The 20,280-nt window shown below is 42.5% G+C and overlaps 1 protein-coding gene across 1 annotated transcript in view; it reads left to right on the top strand.

The window, feature by feature from the left end:
- Positions 1-1,957: 1,957 nt before the first annotated feature.
- Positions 1,958-20,280, top strand: part of ntn1a (netrin 1a) — a 56,920-nt gene continuing 38,597 nt past the window's right edge. Inside the window, exons 1-2 of the mRNA XM_041036499.1 lie at positions 1,958-2,107; positions 2,320-3,376. Coding sequence (XP_040892433.1) covers positions 2,353-3,376 — 1,024 coding nt within the window. The 5' untranslated portion in view covers positions 1,958-2,107; positions 2,320-2,352. The remainder of the gene's footprint in view (positions 2,108-2,319; positions 3,377-20,280) is intronic.

The raw sequence follows: 20,280 nt of genomic DNA, 5'->3' as shown, positions 1-20,280 counted from the left end.
AAACAGCTGTCAAACAACTAAATGGTTTTATTCTTGTTTCCAACTGGTGAAGTAGGCAGCTCATCTCCACACAGCAGATCTGCACTGATGGAGATTAGATTTAAAAAAAAAAAAATGTTTATCTCTCTATAATAAAATGTTCATCTTCTCATGTAAGAGAAGATATAAAGCAAATAGCTGATAATGCTGAAACAGAGAAGTGAAGCCAGAGCAGCAGCTGTGGGACTGAACACACTTCATCATACCTGGACATGGCTGGACAACAAGAGCTGAAATTAGAAATACAAACAACAATACTGACCTAAAGGCTGAAAAACATGATGACCAAGTGTTGTGTATAAGGGTGAAGGCAAATTTGACTGTATCTTCCTTATTGCTTTGCCTACAAAATTTACCAGACGCTATTTAGCATGTTTTGTAGTATATAATTTGCATGATGTGGCCCCTACCTTGTGCTTCCGTGCCTGCATTTTGTACAAGTATTTGGAAAAATAACATTTCACCATTGATTGAGTGACATTTTTCTTCGAGAGTTACAAAATGTGTGAAAACAGTACATATGTGGCCATATTATAGACCAGCTCTCGGCCCTAATGTGAATCCTTACATCCAACAAAGAGCACTTATCTCTTGAAATATAAAGGCAGAATCCCTCAGAAGATCCCTGGTTGAAAAAACAAAAACATATCTGACCCAAAGAACAGCGTCTCTTATGGTGTAGTATAGCATCTACCATTCAGACCTGCAGAAGCAAAACCGTCTTCATCCTCATTAAATAAACGGCGTTATGCCTCCACCGCCTGGGAGAAGTAGAAGACACCACTCTCTGCACAGACCGAGCTGGCGTTTCCTTCCATGGACACAAGATGGCGCTGTAACCTCTGCTGCCAACATTCAACAGGTCTCTCGGAGTAGGCTGTGCCAGGGATAGACCGCACAAGGCTGCAACGACTAACTGTGCAGGACGGAGGGATGCAACCTGCAGAACAGCGCAGTTAATTCTGGTCTACAAATGTTTTATTTTCGAGACCTGTTGTTGGTGTTGCATGTAAGTAAAAGCCTTTGGTGTCGTTTCATACCCCAGCTGACTCCTGAGAGACCGACGCTCTGCCGCCCTGCAGTTTAACAGCACAAATATGGGGATCGGTTTCCAGTTAAAAGCGACCTCACATTGAGATGAGACAAAAGTGCTACACAGTCCAGTGTTACTGTCTTCGATATTTTAGCGTGTAGGAATCCCATCATATATTAGACGACGAACTACTTCATTTATTTGGGTGATAACTTCCTTGATTATTCCTACATAAAGTCCGTTTATTGCTTCTAAGAAACCCGAGATTGACATAAGTCACTTTATAAAATGTTGTCTTCTGATAAACCCATAGTTAGTTTTATTGTAGTGCAGAGCAAATTACAGCCTTTACTGAGGCGTGACGGTGTCAGGATATTATTATTATTCGCCAGGATGCCTTCAACCCCTTTAAACAGTAATTCAAAGCAGTATATTTCACATCGTTAAACTACTATAATAGTTATATTTATAGTGTAACATGCCTATTAATATCTTTTGCTGCATGTTTGATTAAACTACACGATCGTTTCAGGTGCGGTTCAGATGAGGATGAGGCAAGCGCCAAACCAGTGGTGTGTTTACTCCAGCTGTTTTTTCTCTCCCTCTCTCTCCCTCTCTTTCCTGCAGTAATTTGCGTCTCTCCTCATGTCAGTCTCACTCACCGATTCGCCACCAGTGGATGTCGTTGTTCCGCCTGGTGTCACCCCTCAAAGATGAGCTGACCTAAAGCTGTGCCAAGCGAGATCCGATCCGAGAGAGAGAGAGAGAGAGAGGGAGAGGGAGGGAGAGAGAGAGAGGAAGGGAGAGCGAGAGAGGGAGAGAGGAAGAGATATTGTGAAAAGACCGGCAGGAGGAGTGGGACTTGCTATTAGGACACTAGCGACTCTTAAATCCAGCCGCTCCTCTATTTTTACTCAGGAGATTTGGAGAAACAAACAACAAAACAGGAGGAGCTGTGATTGGAGCCCGATTCAGAAAAGTAGTCTTCCAACGCCGGTATTTTGACATCTTTTTTTTTTTTTTAAATCTTCTCAGGTAAAACGGGCTTTATAGAATATTTAACAAAAGCTGACATACGTGGTGTGCGTGAATGTTCCTCACATCAATGACAAGTGCCTCTGTTTTTGTTTTGAAAATGTTTGCAGACATCCTAGATTTAAATCTTCTTGTGTCACCAAACTTTGCGTTCTCTCTCTGTCTCTCTCTCTCTCTTCCCACATGCTCACTGTTTCCCCTGTCTTTTCCAGCGGCAGAGACACTTGGGGACCGAGGGATCTACCATGATAAGGGCTGTGGATGTTGTGCTGACTGTGCTCCTTACCGTGTCCCTGTCGTGCCGGAGCGTCCTCGGCGGCTACGGGATGAGCCTGTTCGCGGCGCAGACTTCTCCGCCGGACCCCTGCTACGACGAGCACGGCAACCCGCGCCGCTGCATCCCGGACTTCGTCAACTCCGCCTTTGGGAAGGAAGTGAAGGTGTCCAGCACCTGCGGCAAGACGCCCAGCCGCTACTGCGTGGTGACTCTGGCGGAGAAGGGAGACGAGAGGACCAGAAACTGTCACTCCTGCGATGCCTCGGACCCCAAGAAGTACCACCCGCCGGCGTACCTGACGGACCTCAACAACCCCCACAACCTCACCTGCTGGCAGTCCGAGAACTTCATCCAGTACCCGCAAAATGTCACTCTGACTCTGTCCCTCGGCAAGAAGTTTGAGGTCACTTACGTGAGCCTGCAGTTCTGCTCGCCCCGACCCGAATCCATGGCTATTTACAAGTCCATGGATTACGGTAAAACTTGGGTACCCTTTCAGTTTTACTCGACCCAGTGCAGGAAGATGTATAACAAGCCTAACAGGGCCGTTATCACGAAGCAGAACGAGCAGGAGGCCGTCTGCACGGACTCCCACACAGACATGTACCCTCTGACCGGTGGGCTCATCGCCTTCAGCACGCTGGACGGCAGACCTTCGGCGCACGACTTCGACAACTCACCGGTGCTGCAGGACTGGGTCACAGCCACTGATATTAAGGTCATCTTCAGTCGTTTGCACACTTTCGGTGACGAGAACGAGGACGACTCGGAGCTGGCTCGGGACTCGTACTTCTACGCCGTGTCGGACCTGCAGGTCGGAGGGAGATGCAAATGCAACGGGCACGCATCTCGATGCGTAAAGGACCGGGACGGCAGTCTGGTGTGTGAGTGCAAGCACAACACCGCCGGGCCGGAGTGCGACAGGTGCAAACCTTTCCACTACGACAGACCGTGGCAGAGAGCCACAGCCAGGGAGGCCAACGAGTGTGTCGGTAAGTCCATCCGCTGTCCCCCATCCTGGTGTGCTTGTCTCTTGGCATGTCGGATAAATTGTATTTGTCGTGGCTGCTATGAATTTTAAAACAAACTGTCAGTGTAAATATTTCATAGTTCAAAGAAAACGAGAGGTGAGGCATTGTGAGATGTAAAATTTGGTCAAGCAGAAATATGCCTTTGATGGTCTTTTGAATGTAAAAGACATCATAAAAAATAATAATAATGTTGGGTTTTATGACTAATCTGCTACTAATCGTACAGATTCAGTTCATTAAACCCAAACTCGAAGATTCCCTTTAAACAAAACCAGAGCAAAGCCACATGTTTTTTTCTGATATCGTGGCACACGTCCACCAACATTAAACTGGGTTTGTGTCACATGCAACATGAAAATGCAATTTGAAAGTCCATTTAGCTTGTTGCAGGCCATAATGGAGGCTTTTAAACCACCTCAAAAGGGACCACTGAGCCTAATCATCCACACGAACATTTCTCATAGCTCGACTTCACCGCTGCAATAAAGCGATGCCTTTTAATTTATCTGAAGAGTCCTGCAACAAACCCACCGCAGTGGTAATTGAACACAGATTTTTTATTTATTTATTTATTTTTTTATTATCACATAATTATTTCCCACATCAAAATCAATCCTGAAATGATGTATCAAAATGTTAGGTGCTGTGGTTAAGTATGAAGATATAGATTTATTATTATTATTATTATTATTAATAAACACATTTATAAATGATTACAATTTATCATTATATTTGAAGATATTGTTATCAAAATCTTTTAATGGTTTTAAATTAGAAATATACAATTTGATTCCAATATTGCATTAATTAAGCTACATTCCTTTAATTTGGATGATGTTGAAATTATTGCTAATGTTTTTCTCTTAGATTAATGAGAAAGCAAAGGAGAGAAGAAATGAAAAACAGCCTGAGAAGACAGGAATATAGATATATGTAAAATATGGTATTTTCAGTTCTAAAAAGAAAACAGGTGTTATAGGGAAAAAAAATCCCTGATCATATCTGTGCTGCTGAGCTTTGTGCCTGAGAACCTGCATGTTACATCAGCTGCTGAGTGATCCAAGCGATCAAAGTTACAGTAGTGTCAGTAGTTTGTTTTATTACAAGCTGGCACTGATAATGTATGTGAAACTGCAGATTACACACACGCACACACAGAATCCAGAATCACAGGCCAGGTTTCTGTCAGTTTAAGTTCTGTATTGGAGATGTAGATAAGAAAACAAGTCTGAACTGACTGAAAGATCGTTTGCGCAGATTAATGAAATTACTGAATTATGCTGATGTATTAGAGGTAGGACATGCAGCGTAAATTCTGTGGTGAGACTGGGACTGAAGATCATATGGTGTTTCATTTTCACACAACCTGACAAGGCTATAAAACATGCTTTTAGTTTCGTGAAACCTTTAAATAGGGCGTTCACCATCCATTCTTTGGCCCGGTTGCCCTCCGGAGTCCCTGTTTGCATTTTCTATTTTTTTCGTTTGTTTGTTTTTATTTAACTTTTCTTTTATTGTACTTTTTGGATCGAAGAGCTTTAAGTGTTACCCTTCACACTGCAGAGTAACAAAGAGCTGCGGTAATTTGATGTTTATGCGGCTCCTGCAGACGAGGTGTGCAGCGTCACACAGCCAGAGAAACAGACGGAGAGGCAGAAAGATGTTGATAATGGAGACTGAAACTAAAACCTCAGTGACTCCACACAATCACAGAAGGACAGTCATCTTGCAGAAACCAATTCAAACCCTTATTTTTTTTTTCCATTTTGCTGCAGGTCTGCAGGGAAAGAGACTCTATATTGTTTGACAGTCACAGCACATGTCAGCCACTCTGACACGTAGCAGCTGTTTAAAAGGTTTTTGTTTGCTGGTGTTGCCTGTTTCTCAATCTATGAGACTTTCTTAGTGGCATTTGTGAATGTGCTGTCAAATCAACAGAAGCAGTTTTGTGGAAATATCTATATACTACTCTGTGTGACTCTAGAGAGGGTCATATTGTGAAATGAAGGCATAAGGTGTTATTTTTTAACTCTTTAAATTTTGGTTACTGTCAGGTTACCAATTACAGTCTGCATGATGGTTTAATACAGAGGCCTTTGAACCTTGCTGGCTGATTTTCTCTCCACATTATCCAGCTTTAGGTTTATTATCAATTATATTTAGAACTTGAATACATTTTACGTATGTAGCACTGTTAATGAAGCTGTCCATCCTTTACGGGACCAGCACACATACAACACGTCTCACACTGTAGCCACAAAAGCTTGTCACTTACTGCATCCATCATTTTGTCAGCAAGGTATTTTGTTTTCATGACATCAGATAGGTTATGGAAATATGTGTGTGTGTGTGTGTGTGTGTGTGTGTGTGTGTGTGTGTGAATGAGCTAAAGCAAACACCAAATCTCGAAGAGAAGAAGAAATCACACCCTGTTAAGGACAGCAAACAATGGAAGTGTGTGTTAGATGGATGAGTGCATGCAGTGGGACAAATTTAGCGATCAGACTCCTAGCAGAGAGAGTGTGTTTTTACACCACACCTTAATGACACCAGTGCGAATGTCAATGGACTCTCACAAGGATGTAGTTATCACAGAAGTGTTTCTGTGTGCAATAAAAGGTCTGGCACCATGTGCGCCTCCACTGACTCCTCCGATATTGCCTTATCCTCACTTCCCACCAAAAAAAAAGAGTAAGAAAAAAAATTGAAAAAGCAAATTTAGACACTCCGATCTCTCTCTGTTTTTCTTTTGAAGTGCACTTTCCTGATTACTTCCATCTGGATCTTAAGGGACACTCATGCTCCTGAGCGCGCACCTCAATCCATTTGGGTTATTGACTCTCCGCAGCCAAGGAAGAGCTTCTAATGCAATGAGTTCAATAGGCAGCACCACAGGCACAACAGAGACCTGTTTCAGTCTCAGTTTAGAGGTGTTAATTTGAGTTTGCAGCAAAGGTAGGAGGAGTGTAGTTGTAGTTGAACTCTGAGGAAATTGTGGATGCGCCATGGCCTGTCAGAATGCTCCCGCACTCTTCACAGGCTAAATGATGAGCTCCTCCACTCGACTCACGAAGTGAGGAAGGTGACATTGTTTCACCTAATTACTGTATGACGAGAAAAGGCTGCAGGAAGAGAGTTCTTTCCATGCAAATTAACCATCAGTGTAATTTTTATTCTTCCAGTTACCCAGTGTCAGGTTTGTGCAGTTTACTGGACGTGTTGGGTGAAAGAAAAAGAGGAGAAAGTGTCTTGAATTATTCAGGAAGATTAGAAAGACAGCTTGAGGGCATGCAGAATGAGAGGACCGGCACTGCGCCGCAGAGAGAAGCAGGGACAGAGGGAGGGGCTGGAGATGGAGCAGGACGACAATAGTGGAAATAAAAGAGACGGACGTAAGCGAGAGAGGGGGAGCGTGATGAGGAAAATGTGCGAGAGAGACGAATGGGGAAATAAAGGGGCACTAGAGTGACATTTCCATGGCCTGTGGGCCAGCAGAGCATTTTGACAATTGTCTTTTTTTTTCCAGACGCCTCTTACAGGGCCAATGGGAATTTAAAAGCTGCTGAGAAAGGAAGAAACTTCATTTCTCCCACTTAGAAATTCAGAGTTCACTGATACTGTAACATATCAGTAACTTGGAAGAGATTCTCTCAGCTCGCACTAAAATCCTTCCCAGCCTCGCTGCGATTACTCCTCCATGCCTGTTTTTACACGAGGAGTCCAGTATTAGCTGGATGATTTGAAAAGATCTGCTGCTTGTTTTGCCTCATTATAGCACAATCCACCCAGCAGAAAGCACAGAGCACATTAAAATGCTCCCAGGTGCCGCTCAGAGGCATCTGACTGACAGGCGCAAACATGCAGTGCAGAAAAGTTGACACGGCTGATTTGATACCCATTAAAATAATTGAGTTTTAAAGCCACAACCACTTGTATAGAAAAAAACAACAACATATTTTAAGGAGTTTTCATGCCTTGTGATATGTGGGTGTGTTCCATGTTAGGGGTAAAAATTCCTACAGCAAAAAACAAAAAAAAGGGTCTTCTGAATGCCTTGACAATATATGAATATTAACTGAAACAAAACGTTCAAGCAAACATATGTAAACACTTAAAAGCAGCTGTGCTCATTCTGAGGTTAGGTGGTGTATTTTTCTTATTTTCGTGGATTGTTGCCCAAACCTTAATGAGGTCTCAGATAATGCCAGAACAACTAAAGTGGAGTTTGAAAGCAGCAACAATCGATTTCAGGATCCTTTCTCAGTTTCTCGAATAGAATCGAAAAGAAAAAAGCTTGTTGCTATCCACTGTGCATCAACTGTCAACCATCCTACAAGGAGAAATCCAGCATAGAGAAGACAGAAATGTTAATTATGCCTTACATAGATCTGAATGCAACACGGTCATCAGACATGTTGTACTTTAGGGTTGTCAGAATCATAGAGGTGCCCCCCTAGTCTACAAAAAACCAAAAGTTGTCAAGCTGTGTTTCCATCCAACCACCTTTGATACATAAAACTATCAACAAGAAAAAATAAATGGATCTAAAGTCTAATGATGACTGTTATAATGTTTTATTATGATTTTTCCTTTGAGATTATAGTTGCTGTCTTGGCTTCTGTGTTTAGAAGTGTCTACATGGCTGATAATGACAAACTGTAATGTAATCTTTGTTTGTACATAGAAGTTTTAAAATGCATGGAAGTCGGCTGGGAAACAGAGATGTACTACATGTCTTTCGTCAGATGTCTTCTTGCTGCCATATTTGTTTGGTACCTTTCAGGCACGACTGAAGGTCTGGTTAATGTTTGAGCCGCTCACTGCGCACCTTTATAAACCGGCATCCTTCATCTTCAAAAGAGCCGACAGGATGCATTGTTAGTCCCGGTCACAGCAAACAAAACTGGGAATAAACTGACTGAGTAGCTTTGTACTTTGCACTGTCTCACTATTCCTCACCTTCACTTCTTGAGTCAGCACTCACCTCTTTCTACTGACATGCACACACCTGTAGGTATACACACACACACACACACACACACACACACACAGACTGTTTTCTTCAGGTCTTCAGCCGCAAGTTCAAACGGGGGGGAATGGCCTTTCTCTCACTTCAAGAGCCTCTTTTCCTGAGCTCTTATCAGTGTTTATGACTCATTTTGTAAACCGCTGCAAAAATAAGTGGCGCATGGTCCAGATGACTGGCTCACCCTTCTGTTTTACATTCTGGGACTTGTTATAATCTTTCAAACAGACAGAAACATGGCCACCGAACCAGCACATACTGTACGCAAAGCTGACACTGCTGTAACCAAACACTAAAAAAAAAAAAAAGGCAGCTAGAACAGATGCAGATACAATCAAACACGCAGCGAGAAGGCAGTAATAATGACAGACTTTCTGCAGCGTGTTTTGGGATCACAGGAGACTCTACAAGTCTGCATGTGTGTGCTGAAATATCCACATGCAGCCAGTGCTCCTGCTGTCTCATGAATACTTGGAGCGTGTGAGCTGCTGAGAATGTATGCCAGGTATTTCAAAGGTAGTTGCATTTGAAATTTAGAGAATTGGCAGTTTGAACTTTTTGCCTTGGTCAATATTGACAGCTGTTGAGTGCCGTCACAGCGGTAGAGCTCCGACAGTACAAACTGTACATCTGCTGATTATTAAAGATACACAATCTATTTATTCATAAACCTTACAGGATGTGATGTGAGAGAAAGAGCTTCTGAAAGGGTCGTCTGTGTAAAACATAATAATGTTCAAGTGTGATTTTTTTATTTTTGTTTCGCTGGTGAATGGACTGAAAATAGATTAAACAGTCCTTGAACTGTCCTTTTGGAACAAAAATAATTTGTAGGCCTGGATTACGGGAGAAAAAAAAATTCAGACCGTTGACCCCAAAGGAATCAAAAAATATCAAAGTATTTGTATAAAATAATGATTCAATAAAATCACTAGAATCAAAGGACTTCAGTAAAACAGCTACTTTGAGCACCTCTGCAACCTGATACCACACAATCGCAGGTGTAAGATTGTTTATAATATAATTAATTTAATTAATAATTTTGGATCAAATGGAAGCAATATATGTGACAAATAATAGAGATACTGTCGAGCACGTTTGAAGGATGGGAGATCTTGGAGCTATTAATGTCAGTATTTGGCAGCAGCCCATTTTGAGCTGGAATTTTGGAGCTAGTTGTTGCTTGTCATGAGGCCTCTTCAAGAAGCAATTCAATTTTCATGGAATTCCACTTTTTGCACAGATAATAGATTCTGACAGGCCTTTGAAGAGTGGAAATGCATTTATATATCAAAAAATGGCAGAGGATAATATGCAGATAAGACAGGCAGGCAAAACACAAAATTGTAATGTCTTCGTTGGTACTGAGAGAGAAGTACAAGCAACACTGCCACCATTCATAGAACTAAAAACTAAACCCACAATACATCTGTAACTGTGAAATAAGATCATTTTCATTACAGTCCATTTTACTGCCTTTGAAAAAGCTCAGGTCAAACTACACAGGGTGATGGAATTTGTTCAGTTGTCAGAAAAGACAAAAATCCGTTCTGAAATTTCACAGCCTGTGTGTCTGTTGTTAAATTTTCAGCGTCCTTTGGGCAAAGTGAATATTTCTGCAGCCGTGGTTTTGTTTCATTGCTTTGGCTACAACATATAATGCAGCACAGATCCCGCTCACAGTGTGAGTCCGCCTTTTTAGCCAGTGTCTGAGTGCACGTGTGTGTGTGTGCAGGTCTCTGTGCACACGCTCGTACCAGAAATGTTTTTTCTTGTCTTTTGAGAAACGGTTTGGTAGGAAGCCATATTGCGTTACTCTGTTGGCTTGTGGCCTGCACTCACTTCCTCTTGTCACCCTCACTGGTGTTTAAACTCACCGTGGACTGTGGCTGCTTTATCCCAACGTCCAGCCAGGCCAGAAACGAATATTGTCTTCATCATAATTATTATCGCCCTCCTAACGGATCAGAATTATTGCTGCTGCATAGTTGTGGGTGAAAACGTGCTCTACGTGTGTGTGTTTTGCATTTAAAATGTTTCCATCCAGTCTGATGTTTCCATCACTTTTTCGGCAGCTGGTGATAATTGGTCCAGCTGATGAGATCCAAATGATCCAAGATCTTTTCCTCTTCTTTCTGTCCTTCCAACACAGCACTCCTCTCACTCAAAAGATGGACCAAAAGAAGTAGCTCACACACACACACAGAGTTCCGTACTGTGTTTTTACTCTGTCAGATATATTCTCAAGAGACAAACCTGGGCGCACTGCACATGTCCACTAAAGACTTTCAGCAATCTGCTTAATCGTTGTCAAACCTCAGACATGAGGTAGGCCTTTCTTTACAGTGATGACAGCTGTTTCATTATTTTCACTGGAAGACGTGCACATTGATGGCGCAGAAAGCTCGATCATAGCTGGTTACCTTAGGTGCAAAAAGTTAAATGCATTGCAAATTCACCAAAACAGTGTTCAAACACGACTAGGATGGCTCCCAAACATCTGCAAAAGTGCAGCTAGCTGTTGCAGAAAACGTGTTCGAAGGACACAAGGGACACACTTACACACACACAGTATACATACACACTACTCAACAAGTTGCTCCTCGTGCTTTAATTCCCTCTGCGGCAGATAGACACAAGATGCTGCTCTCAGTCTGGGTTGATACCTGTCTCTGCCGTCTCCCAGTTACCTGTTTATATTTGTGTGTGTGTGTGTGTGTTTCAATGTGTCTTTCTTCTCTGCCAGAAGGCCTTGACATTATACAGTGTATTTCTTTCTATTGTGTGTGTGAGAGAGAGCGAGGGGAGAAACAGATTGTGCAATCGTGTCTCTTGATCTACGTTGTCTACCAGTGGGTGTTTAGGTAAACAGTAATTCTGTCCAAGATGTGAGCAACTATTCGGTGCCTGGGGAGACATCTGTTAATGAATTAATTGGTGACTTGATGCCGCAGTGAAAGCTCATCTTAGCCGAGGGAGGATCTCTGTGTGCTGTGGGTTTGGCATGAACTGCGGGATGAGTGGGGATGAGAGTGTGTGTGTGTGTGTGTGTGTGTGTGTGTGTGTGTGTGTGTGAGAGAGAGAGAGAGAGAGAGAGAGAGAGAGAGAGGTGTTTGTGTGTAATGGAAAGGTTTGGTTTGAGCGGGTACCAGATGATTAGGGGTAATTAAAACCCACGCCAGACAACATCAGCATATGTTCACACATTAGACATAAGACAATCCAGTGCCTCACTCATCAGCTCTATGAATCACAGCCTGCCTGTCTGTCGCATGTATCAAGCAGCCACATTTACACTGCAGATCAAACCCCGTCGCACAGGGGTGAGAGAGGCTAATCAGGCAGGACACAGTCTGCCCCATTTTACTGGTAATGAACAGCAGAAAATGTTGTGACAAAGTAGTTAAGCTACTGTCAGGTTTGTGTGATTTTCTGCAGATTTTTTCGGGACGTGTGAAAAAAGTTGTAGATAAAGCAGCTGGACTCAATTTGTGCATAAGCAACAAGCAGAGATTTACTCACCGTTGTGTGAAGAGGTGAAAATGCTAAACAAAAAAAAAAAAAAAAAGCTTCACTTTACTGCACACAGAAGAGAATTTCAGTCACGCTAAGGCTTTATCCACGGAGAAATCATTTGGAAAACTCAAATATTGTCTTACACTGAAGTCACAAAGGACACTTTTGCAATCAGCTATTTGAGAAAAACAGAGTTTTGTTCCCATATTTTTTCCCACACAGCAGGAAAAAAAAAGAGCTGGTCTCAGAAGCTCTCTTCTTTCCAACTCCACACTCCCAGATTTAACATATTTAAACTTTCAGTATTCAGATCTACACTGACGACTCAAGTGGCATCACTTGAGGCGATATATCAGACTTCATGCAGCTCCCTTTGGAGAACTTTCCTCACATGTACAGTGCTACTCATCAAAACCTACAAACAGACTGTGATATGTAAAATTGGTGGAGTTCCCCTCTAAGCCCGCCAGCTTATGCACAGGCTAGCGTCACTCATTCATGCAGTCATCAGGTCTGAAACACACTGTTAGCACGATCCTGAGTCATTGCTATCATAAACATACCAGAGTGTGGTCTCTCTTGTTAACAGGGGGTCATAAAGGGACCAGTAAACAGGGTAGGAAAACACAGTGCGTGTGTGTGCGTGCGTGCGTATGTGAGACCTGATCCTGAGGCAGGGGCCAGTGCTGGTATAGAGGATCGGGGCTGATGACCTCAGCACCTCTGTGTGGCAGCAGGTTACTGCACGGTTACCAAGAGGAGGGTGAGTGTTTGCAGCCAAAGCAAATATATAATGTGGAGGCAACGACAGAGAGAGCAAGAGAGGAAGCAAGAAAGAGAGAAAGTGATTTTAAGAGAAAAAAAGAAGGTCGTCCTCCCGCACTGTGTCCTTGGCTGTGTCTTGCAGTGGTTAGCTAATGCAATATTAATGGGATTAACAGTAAAATCTTTGCATGTTTCATTCCACCTTGTACTTTCAGGTAGGCAAAGCACATCACAACAAGCACTGAAGTTGCTGCAGCGTGTGTTGTTACACTATGCCACAATCACCGAAGTCTGTTCACACTTAAAAATGAAAGACTTGGCAAGGCTTGTTACAACTCTTCCAGAATCTCCCTGTAGCTGATAGGGCCGTAACAGCATCAACAACAACAATGAAAAACAGACACACACTTATGTGTGTGTGTGTGAGAGAGAGAGAGAAATGAAAGAGAAGGAGGCTTTTGTGCTCACAGCGGCTAAACGGTTGATTCAAGGTGAAAGTCCTGGCAAAAACCTCTCTGCTAACAGTCACACTGCTCGCCGACAGGACCACCTAGCACGAGCGTGAGCACATCGGGCCCAAAGCAGGGGTCCTTAACACTCGCAGCTACAGACGATTAATGGCGGGATGAAGTTACACCCCTACACAGCAGCCTGTTGTGCAGATCAGAGCGCCCCCGCTGTTTCTGTAGCACGCTGTTGTCGTCATCTCAGCGAACTGCAACCAGGTGGAACCAGCCTCCGAGGAATAAAGTGTCTGCAGTGGTTAATTGAGTTGTAAATATTTAAACTCTAGATGCAAATTAAGTTGCAAGACCCACAGTTACTCTTTACTGATGTTAGATAGAACTGAACTCACATGGGTTAATCTGTTCTTTTACCCCTGTTTTTTTCTTCTACATCTCTTATACACACTGTCATTGTCTTACTTTCACTCTCACACACACACACAGTCAGAAAAGGCTCCTGTGACAGATCAAGCAGAGTCAAACAGTTTCATTTTGCGTCAAACATAGTCACACGCTGCCAGGAAAAAAAAAACAAAACTTCACTGGAATTCCTGGTGTGTGTGTGTGTTGTTGTTGAATAGCTGAGGGTGATTTATCACCAATGTCTTTGTCTTTTCCATATAAGTCATGGCACAGACTGTGTGTGTGTGTGTGTTTGTGTGTGTATGGCAGCCAGCAGGTCACTAGAGGCTTGTAGCACCCGGTCTTCATGGATGCCATCAAGTCACAGTTGTGTGTGTGTGTGTTTGAGTGTGTGTGGGCCTGTGACTGTATATATTATGGACAGTCATACAGGCAGCCAAGAGTCGTACATCAGGTCTTTATCTTTGTTCTCGTGGACGGCAGCCTGCTGGATCAAACAAGCTGGTGAATAAAGCTGCATTTGCAGGCAGCAGGTTGACGCAGTTGCACAAAGAGATCTCAGTCAGCAGAGGTCAGCACAAAGTAGACAGATTTACAGTAAACTTTAGGAAAGGATACTCTGCAAGCAGTGCTGTCTCTTAGGTTGATGTGATTTCTAATTAAAAAGTCAACAGGTTCTTAGCTTGTTGTTGGAAATCAGATTTCGCAGAATGGCATCATGTTTGCAGGCTGGTGGAAAAAAATATTAGATGGATTTGATTTTCAAGACAACCCCAAATTAAGCTCATCAGCAGGCGCTCAAACGAAATTCTGTATTTGACAGTTCCCTACTGGAAACATAAATTTTTTCCGGAAAATAGTTCAAAACATTGATCATCGGAAACAGTGCTCAGCAGTCTCATCTACATTTAAAATGATGGGACTTTTTTTTTTTCTAGAGAGAGGGACTAACACCAGAGTAGGGACTTATGGGTGTATTTGTTTGGTTGTGTGAAGTGGAATGCAGACCTCTGGGAGGGTACTCAGGGGAAAGTTTGCGGGGTCATCTCAATTTGCCGGGGGGGGGTGATCCCAGGTTAATCCATCACTCATTAGCTCTCACAGATAAGACACATTAGTGGGGTGAGGGGCTGCTAGTCCACACTTTCTCTTTCTTTCTTTGCCTCTCTTTCTCCTCAGCCAACACTGGAGCACACAATGCTCTCCCGAGAAATAGAGAGCATCTGATAGAATAAAGCCATGCCCAACACTTTTTCTTCTTTATTAACCCTTTCCCTTGCTGGCATTGTTCCCTCTGGGACAATACAGCCAATTAATTAAGCTCAATGTCCAACTGAGTGCAGAGTGAAAATCTCAGAAAGCACTGGCCTCAGCTGGTTTAGCTCCTCTGTAGAAGGCCCATTATAGAGAGAGAAAGGAAAGAGAGGAAGAAAAAGAGGGGGGGAGAGATAAAGACAGAGAGAGGCTCTTGACTCAGCGTGCTACCAGTAAATGCTGTTTAAATAGCTTCCACTGCTGCTATTGCTGCTGGATCTTGGGGATGCAGGATATGCAGTGGAAATTTGGGGTGTGTGTGTGTGTGTATATGTGTGTATGTGTGGTGCAGGGGCTCCTCAGCAGCTGTGGGGACCCCCTCCTTTAGCTGAATAAGTCATCGGGTTCCCGTGTGAGTCCCCTCTCTCTGCTTCTAATAACAAAAGGCCCATATCACTAGAGAATGACAAAGCAAACAAATGGGCCTAATTACAGGGGGTCGATAAGGAAATTATAAGGAAATTGAGTCATTAATGGTAATATTTGTGTTATGAGATGATAGTTTGTGGTGAAAATTCATTTCCAAAAGGGGGCCCCTCTGTGTTTTTTTCTGAAGCTAAGACCTGGACCTGTATGACACAGGGAGAAAAACTTGGCCTCAGTCTCTCGTCCTCTCTCTCTCTGTCTCTTGCTCTCTAACCTCAAGAGACACATGCAGATACTGAAATGATTATATACCAGGTCTCTGTAGATATCCAGATGTCCATCTGATGATAAAAAAAAAGACCTGGAAAATACATTTGACGTTCTACTTTTCCCCCCCTCCCTTGTTTTAGTTGTATTTTTCTTCTTGTATTTTCTCCCGTGCTGCCAAGACAGGTTGTTGGCCTGAGATGAAAGTGGAGGTGGAGCATGAGGGATAACCTATGGGAGATGATTCTCCTATCTCCCAACGTCTCTGAGGAAGACAGAAAGGTTGGGGTAGGAGGGGGTTGTAGATGGAAAGAGGGATGGAGCCCAGCCAGTGATAGCTGTGAGGAGGCAGCTTGCTCCCAGTGCTCTCCTCCTCTGCCGTATCCTTCCCCTGGTCTGTCAGAGGTCTGGGAGCATTAACGGTAGCCGACACAGACCCTGCCCTTAGTAATTTGTGGTTCAATAGAATTTTATAATTTTTCTACCAGAGTTCACTCTTGTTACTTGCTTGCACTGCAGTACTACTTCACACTTGACATGGCCGTTGACAAAACAATCTCCACTTAAGATCCATTTACTTGTTTAATTTAAGTGATGAGTGGGCCATCAGTCTTAAAAATGCATTCACCTGCGGCTGAGGATGTGTGATATGGCTGAAAACCCCAGAACAACTGAGTAAGTGAAGTTTTGAGGCTGTAAAATATGAAATTAACCAACAATCAACCAAGAATTCATTTGAAAGATACTACATTACTGTTGTCAGATTAAAATCCAAGATCGTCTTGTTAGAATTGTTAGTAACTGTATTATCAGACAAGTACTTAGAACAAATTTAGGCTCGCTTCAGCAGTTCTTATTTAAAGCCTGTGGCCTTTGTCCTGCCTCCCGTGACAGCTACCATTTCATTATCCAGAAACATCGAGCTTCCACTTTTAGAAAGAAAGACAGTGTTGGGTTTCTGTGAGGGGTTTCCACCGCAGTGGGATGGAAATGAAATTAACTCAGAGCCCCAATAACAAACAAGGTCAGTGAGAAAATAAAGAATGAGGCGATCACAAACAAAGATAGAGAGAAAAAAGAAACAGAAGAGTGGGATTTAAGGAAAAGAATAACAGTCGCTAGTGTTTGAGTTGCTGCCTCGGCCAGTGACCTCATCGGAAATGACACCTCTTTTGCCAACACAGAGGATTTCATATTTTAGACACAACAGTGTAGATTACAGTAAAATAGGCAAGTTGTGACTGTGTTGACAGGAGAGTATGTGCGCGGATGGGATAAAGAGATGTTTGTGGGCTTTTTTCTTTTTTTTTGTTTGGAAATGTTCAGCCATAGAAATTTGATAAGTCTTGACAGCTTGATCAAGTTGATCCATATCAAATGTTGTAGAACAGACTTCTGTTGGATTTTCACTGCTTCATAAATCAGCTGCAAGGTGTTAAGACCACCAAAAAAAAAAAAAACTGCACCAAGTGGTCATTTTCATTAGATTAAGTTTAAGTGGCCTATTTGATAATTATAGTCAATTTTCCTGGCCCTCCGAGCATTGTAATCATCCTGTAGCTGAGAGTCGGTCTCCTGCCAGAGCAAATATAAAGGAATATATACAGAATCAATAACACATTGGGGGTAATATTATTCCTGACATAAATTATAAAACAACTTTCATCTCAAAGCACAGTGTTCATCAGTCACTGAGCTTACAATGGTCGTAGTATTTGGATGGAAACCTGTTGGGACTGACACAAGAAACAGCTTCTTTCTACACAACACACTCAGACTGATAATCTGCGTAATCTCCTAGAAATCCTCCTCCAGCCCAGTAGCATTTCTGGGAATTATGTCAATATTAGATGATTCTGCACCTCACAATTTGTGTTAAGTGTAATCCAACCAGCGATTACATTTTTTACAAAACGTATTTGCTGTCACGGTTTAGCTGCGTAGACATGTAAGTTCTTGGAGACAGGGTTGGTGGCGCATACAACTTCTATGCAAAAGCCCAGAGTTCATGTCCCATTATAAATTTCTAACTCATGTAACCATTATCTTTCCCTAACCTGCCAAGTTTTCAATATATTAACTAACTAAAAGATTGAGATCATTGAATGATACATCCATCTCATTTGAAATAAGACATGACACAAATAAAGAGGTGTCCTCCCTCTTTCCTTTAACCTTCTCTGTGAAAGGGCACATCAATAAATCCTCTTTTTATTCAGAAAATGTAGTTAACCTTCTGTTTACTTTCCCTTCCACAAAGAAAAAGCTTTCTTTTTTTGTTCTTTCTAAGTTTCAACTTGCACTTGCCATTATCAGAAAAAATAACAACCATTGTCTCTTGTCAGATTATTAGTGCCGCAAAATTGTGCTTTCTTTGCGAAACACAGAGTTTATTCTAAGTGTGTGTCAGCCGTTTGCTTGCTCTGGCAAAGACCAGTCCTCCCCTCACTAATTGCCTTCTACCGATGACTAAATTACAATGAGGTTTTGGGTTTCGGGATCAGAGGGGTCTCTTTTCCTCCATCTCCACTTCCCCAACTGTATCCTTCCTGCCTGAGTCAGAAGTGTCACATTTGGTTACAGAAGATATGAAGTGCTGCGAATTTTGCTAGAAAACAGTTTCCTCTTAAAAAAAAAAAAAAGGCCACTGTTCCAAAATTGCAATTAGAGCAGTGGATGTATGTAAATGTGTGTATATATACTCAGTGTGTATGTGTACCAGTGTGCATGCTTGTTTGTGTGCACGAGGGGACTAATTCTTACGGAGCAGTAGGCACTGTGCCACAGTAGAGGAGTGCAGTAAATGTGGTTCTGGAGTCAGTACAGTAAAAACATCTCTGTTCCATCAGTGTCAGAAACAATCTGCATGGACCAAACCAGCTGCCATACCACCTCAATGCACTGAACCCCGTCCGCTGTAGCTGCTGCAGGATGGTAGCCCCGGCTTGTTATTACACAAATAATGAATCCTGCCAAAACTATGCAGTTATTGGCAGAGTCTTATTCTTAAAGGAAGCTGATTGTGAAATGTGTTGATCTGAAGTGTATATGGTGTAGTAAATAAAGTCAAAGTAATAATGACAAAATAACAAAGCGACAACATGAATCTCACAGCAGTAATTCATAGCATTAAATATTAAATACAGACCCATATGTATTTATTACATGCGCTGTACTTTTTGGTGATGCAATTGACATGTGATATTTTATTTTTTCAAGTAAATGATGGACAGTATGTCGTTAGATTAAAGGGATATGGAATGAATCTGTCCCCACAGATGGACTGAGTGATCAGCCAGCTCCTCTAGCCGTTCTACTTCAAATGAACAATAATTAAGCATCTTTGATGCTGTATGAACTGCATGTAAAATAAAACATTAATTCAATAATACCACCCGTTTAATATTTATGGTTGCAGTAAGAAGGCAGACCACTGTGGTGTACTGCCAGAGTTCACTCATTATACCCTGCTTTTTCGATGCCTATTTCTAGGCCTGTCTGTCTTGTTGCAACTAAACTATACACACAACCAAGGATCATAGTGAACTGCCATCATACCATCACTGTAAAAGTGATTAGTGATTTACTCATTTAAGGGCACTGGGACTGTGTACTGTTATAAAAGATCAACTGACTGAGCTGTAGGATCTGAAATGACTGTGAGACTGTGAGGTGCTCTGGAAACTAACACTGAATATTTTTGATTTGCATCTGCAGCATCATATTCCTGATGGTGTTGGATGGAGCTGAGTCTGAAATACAGAACGGACTTCTTTTCAGAGCCCAAAGACAACATGTTCCATAAAAGTGATGCATATGCATGCACATACTCTTGCCACATTTCGATCCTTTTGATCCTCTCCTTCTCTTTGAAATGTGTTTCATTATTTGGCCTCTTTGCTCCTCAGCAACTTTCATCAACAGTTTCATAAGGCAACCATATTCATATTACTTCACGAGCGAGTCTGAGAGATCATAAGAGATTATGATCAGTTCAGAAAATTGCCAATCATTGCTAATGACTCATCATTAATCATATCCTGCAGCCTGTAGGTAATTATTGAGTTTCTCTTGTCACTCACAGGTGTTCCCTGTCCTTCACAGTTGTTACTCATGCTTCTCCTGGTCCAATAATGTTCACTGGGTCCGTATCTTGACCTCAGCTTTTACTTCCACGGCCTGGCAAAATCTATTTCTTTGTGAGCTCATCTCTCCACATGCAGCTCCACTCTCTGCTGCGTATTCCAAGAAAAACGCCTGAGCTGTGTTAGAAGCGATGCCTGCTGCTGGCTTCACACTCCGTTTGTGACCCAAAGCATCCACTGTAGTCCGAGAGGACTTTAAAGTCCAGATCATGAGCGGAGAGAAACGGTGTGATTTCTCCCTGCCCTCAGACACTCAAAGGTACACACTGAGGGGTTTAAAATAAAAAAAGAAGAGCGCAGGACGTTGAGGAATTCAGGTTAAAGTTTAAGATTGTGCAGTTTTAAAAATGGATGAGAACTGAGGACAACGTAAAGAAAAGGGGAAAAACGAAAAGAGGACAATAAATGTGTCACAGAAGTGAAGGAGCTGTGCTGTGGGGTTTCAGATTTACGGCTTCCAGCAGCTTCCTGCTCACTCCCTCCCCTGAATAGGAGACTTGGTGCTTGACTTGGTGGCAAGAAGTCAAAAATGTACAGTGCACACACAGACACAGACACACACACACACACACACTGACCTCTTCAGCTACACTTCCC

Source organism: Toxotes jaculatrix, chromosome 4 (genome assembly GCF_017976425.1).
Source record: "Toxotes jaculatrix isolate fToxJac2 chromosome 4, fToxJac2.pri, whole genome shotgun sequence".
Taxonomy (NCBI): domain Eukaryota; kingdom Metazoa; phylum Chordata; class Actinopteri; family Toxotidae; genus Toxotes; species Toxotes jaculatrix.
The sequence above is the reverse complement of the archived record's forward strand: the minus strand, read 5'-3'. Positions and strand labels throughout refer to the sequence as shown.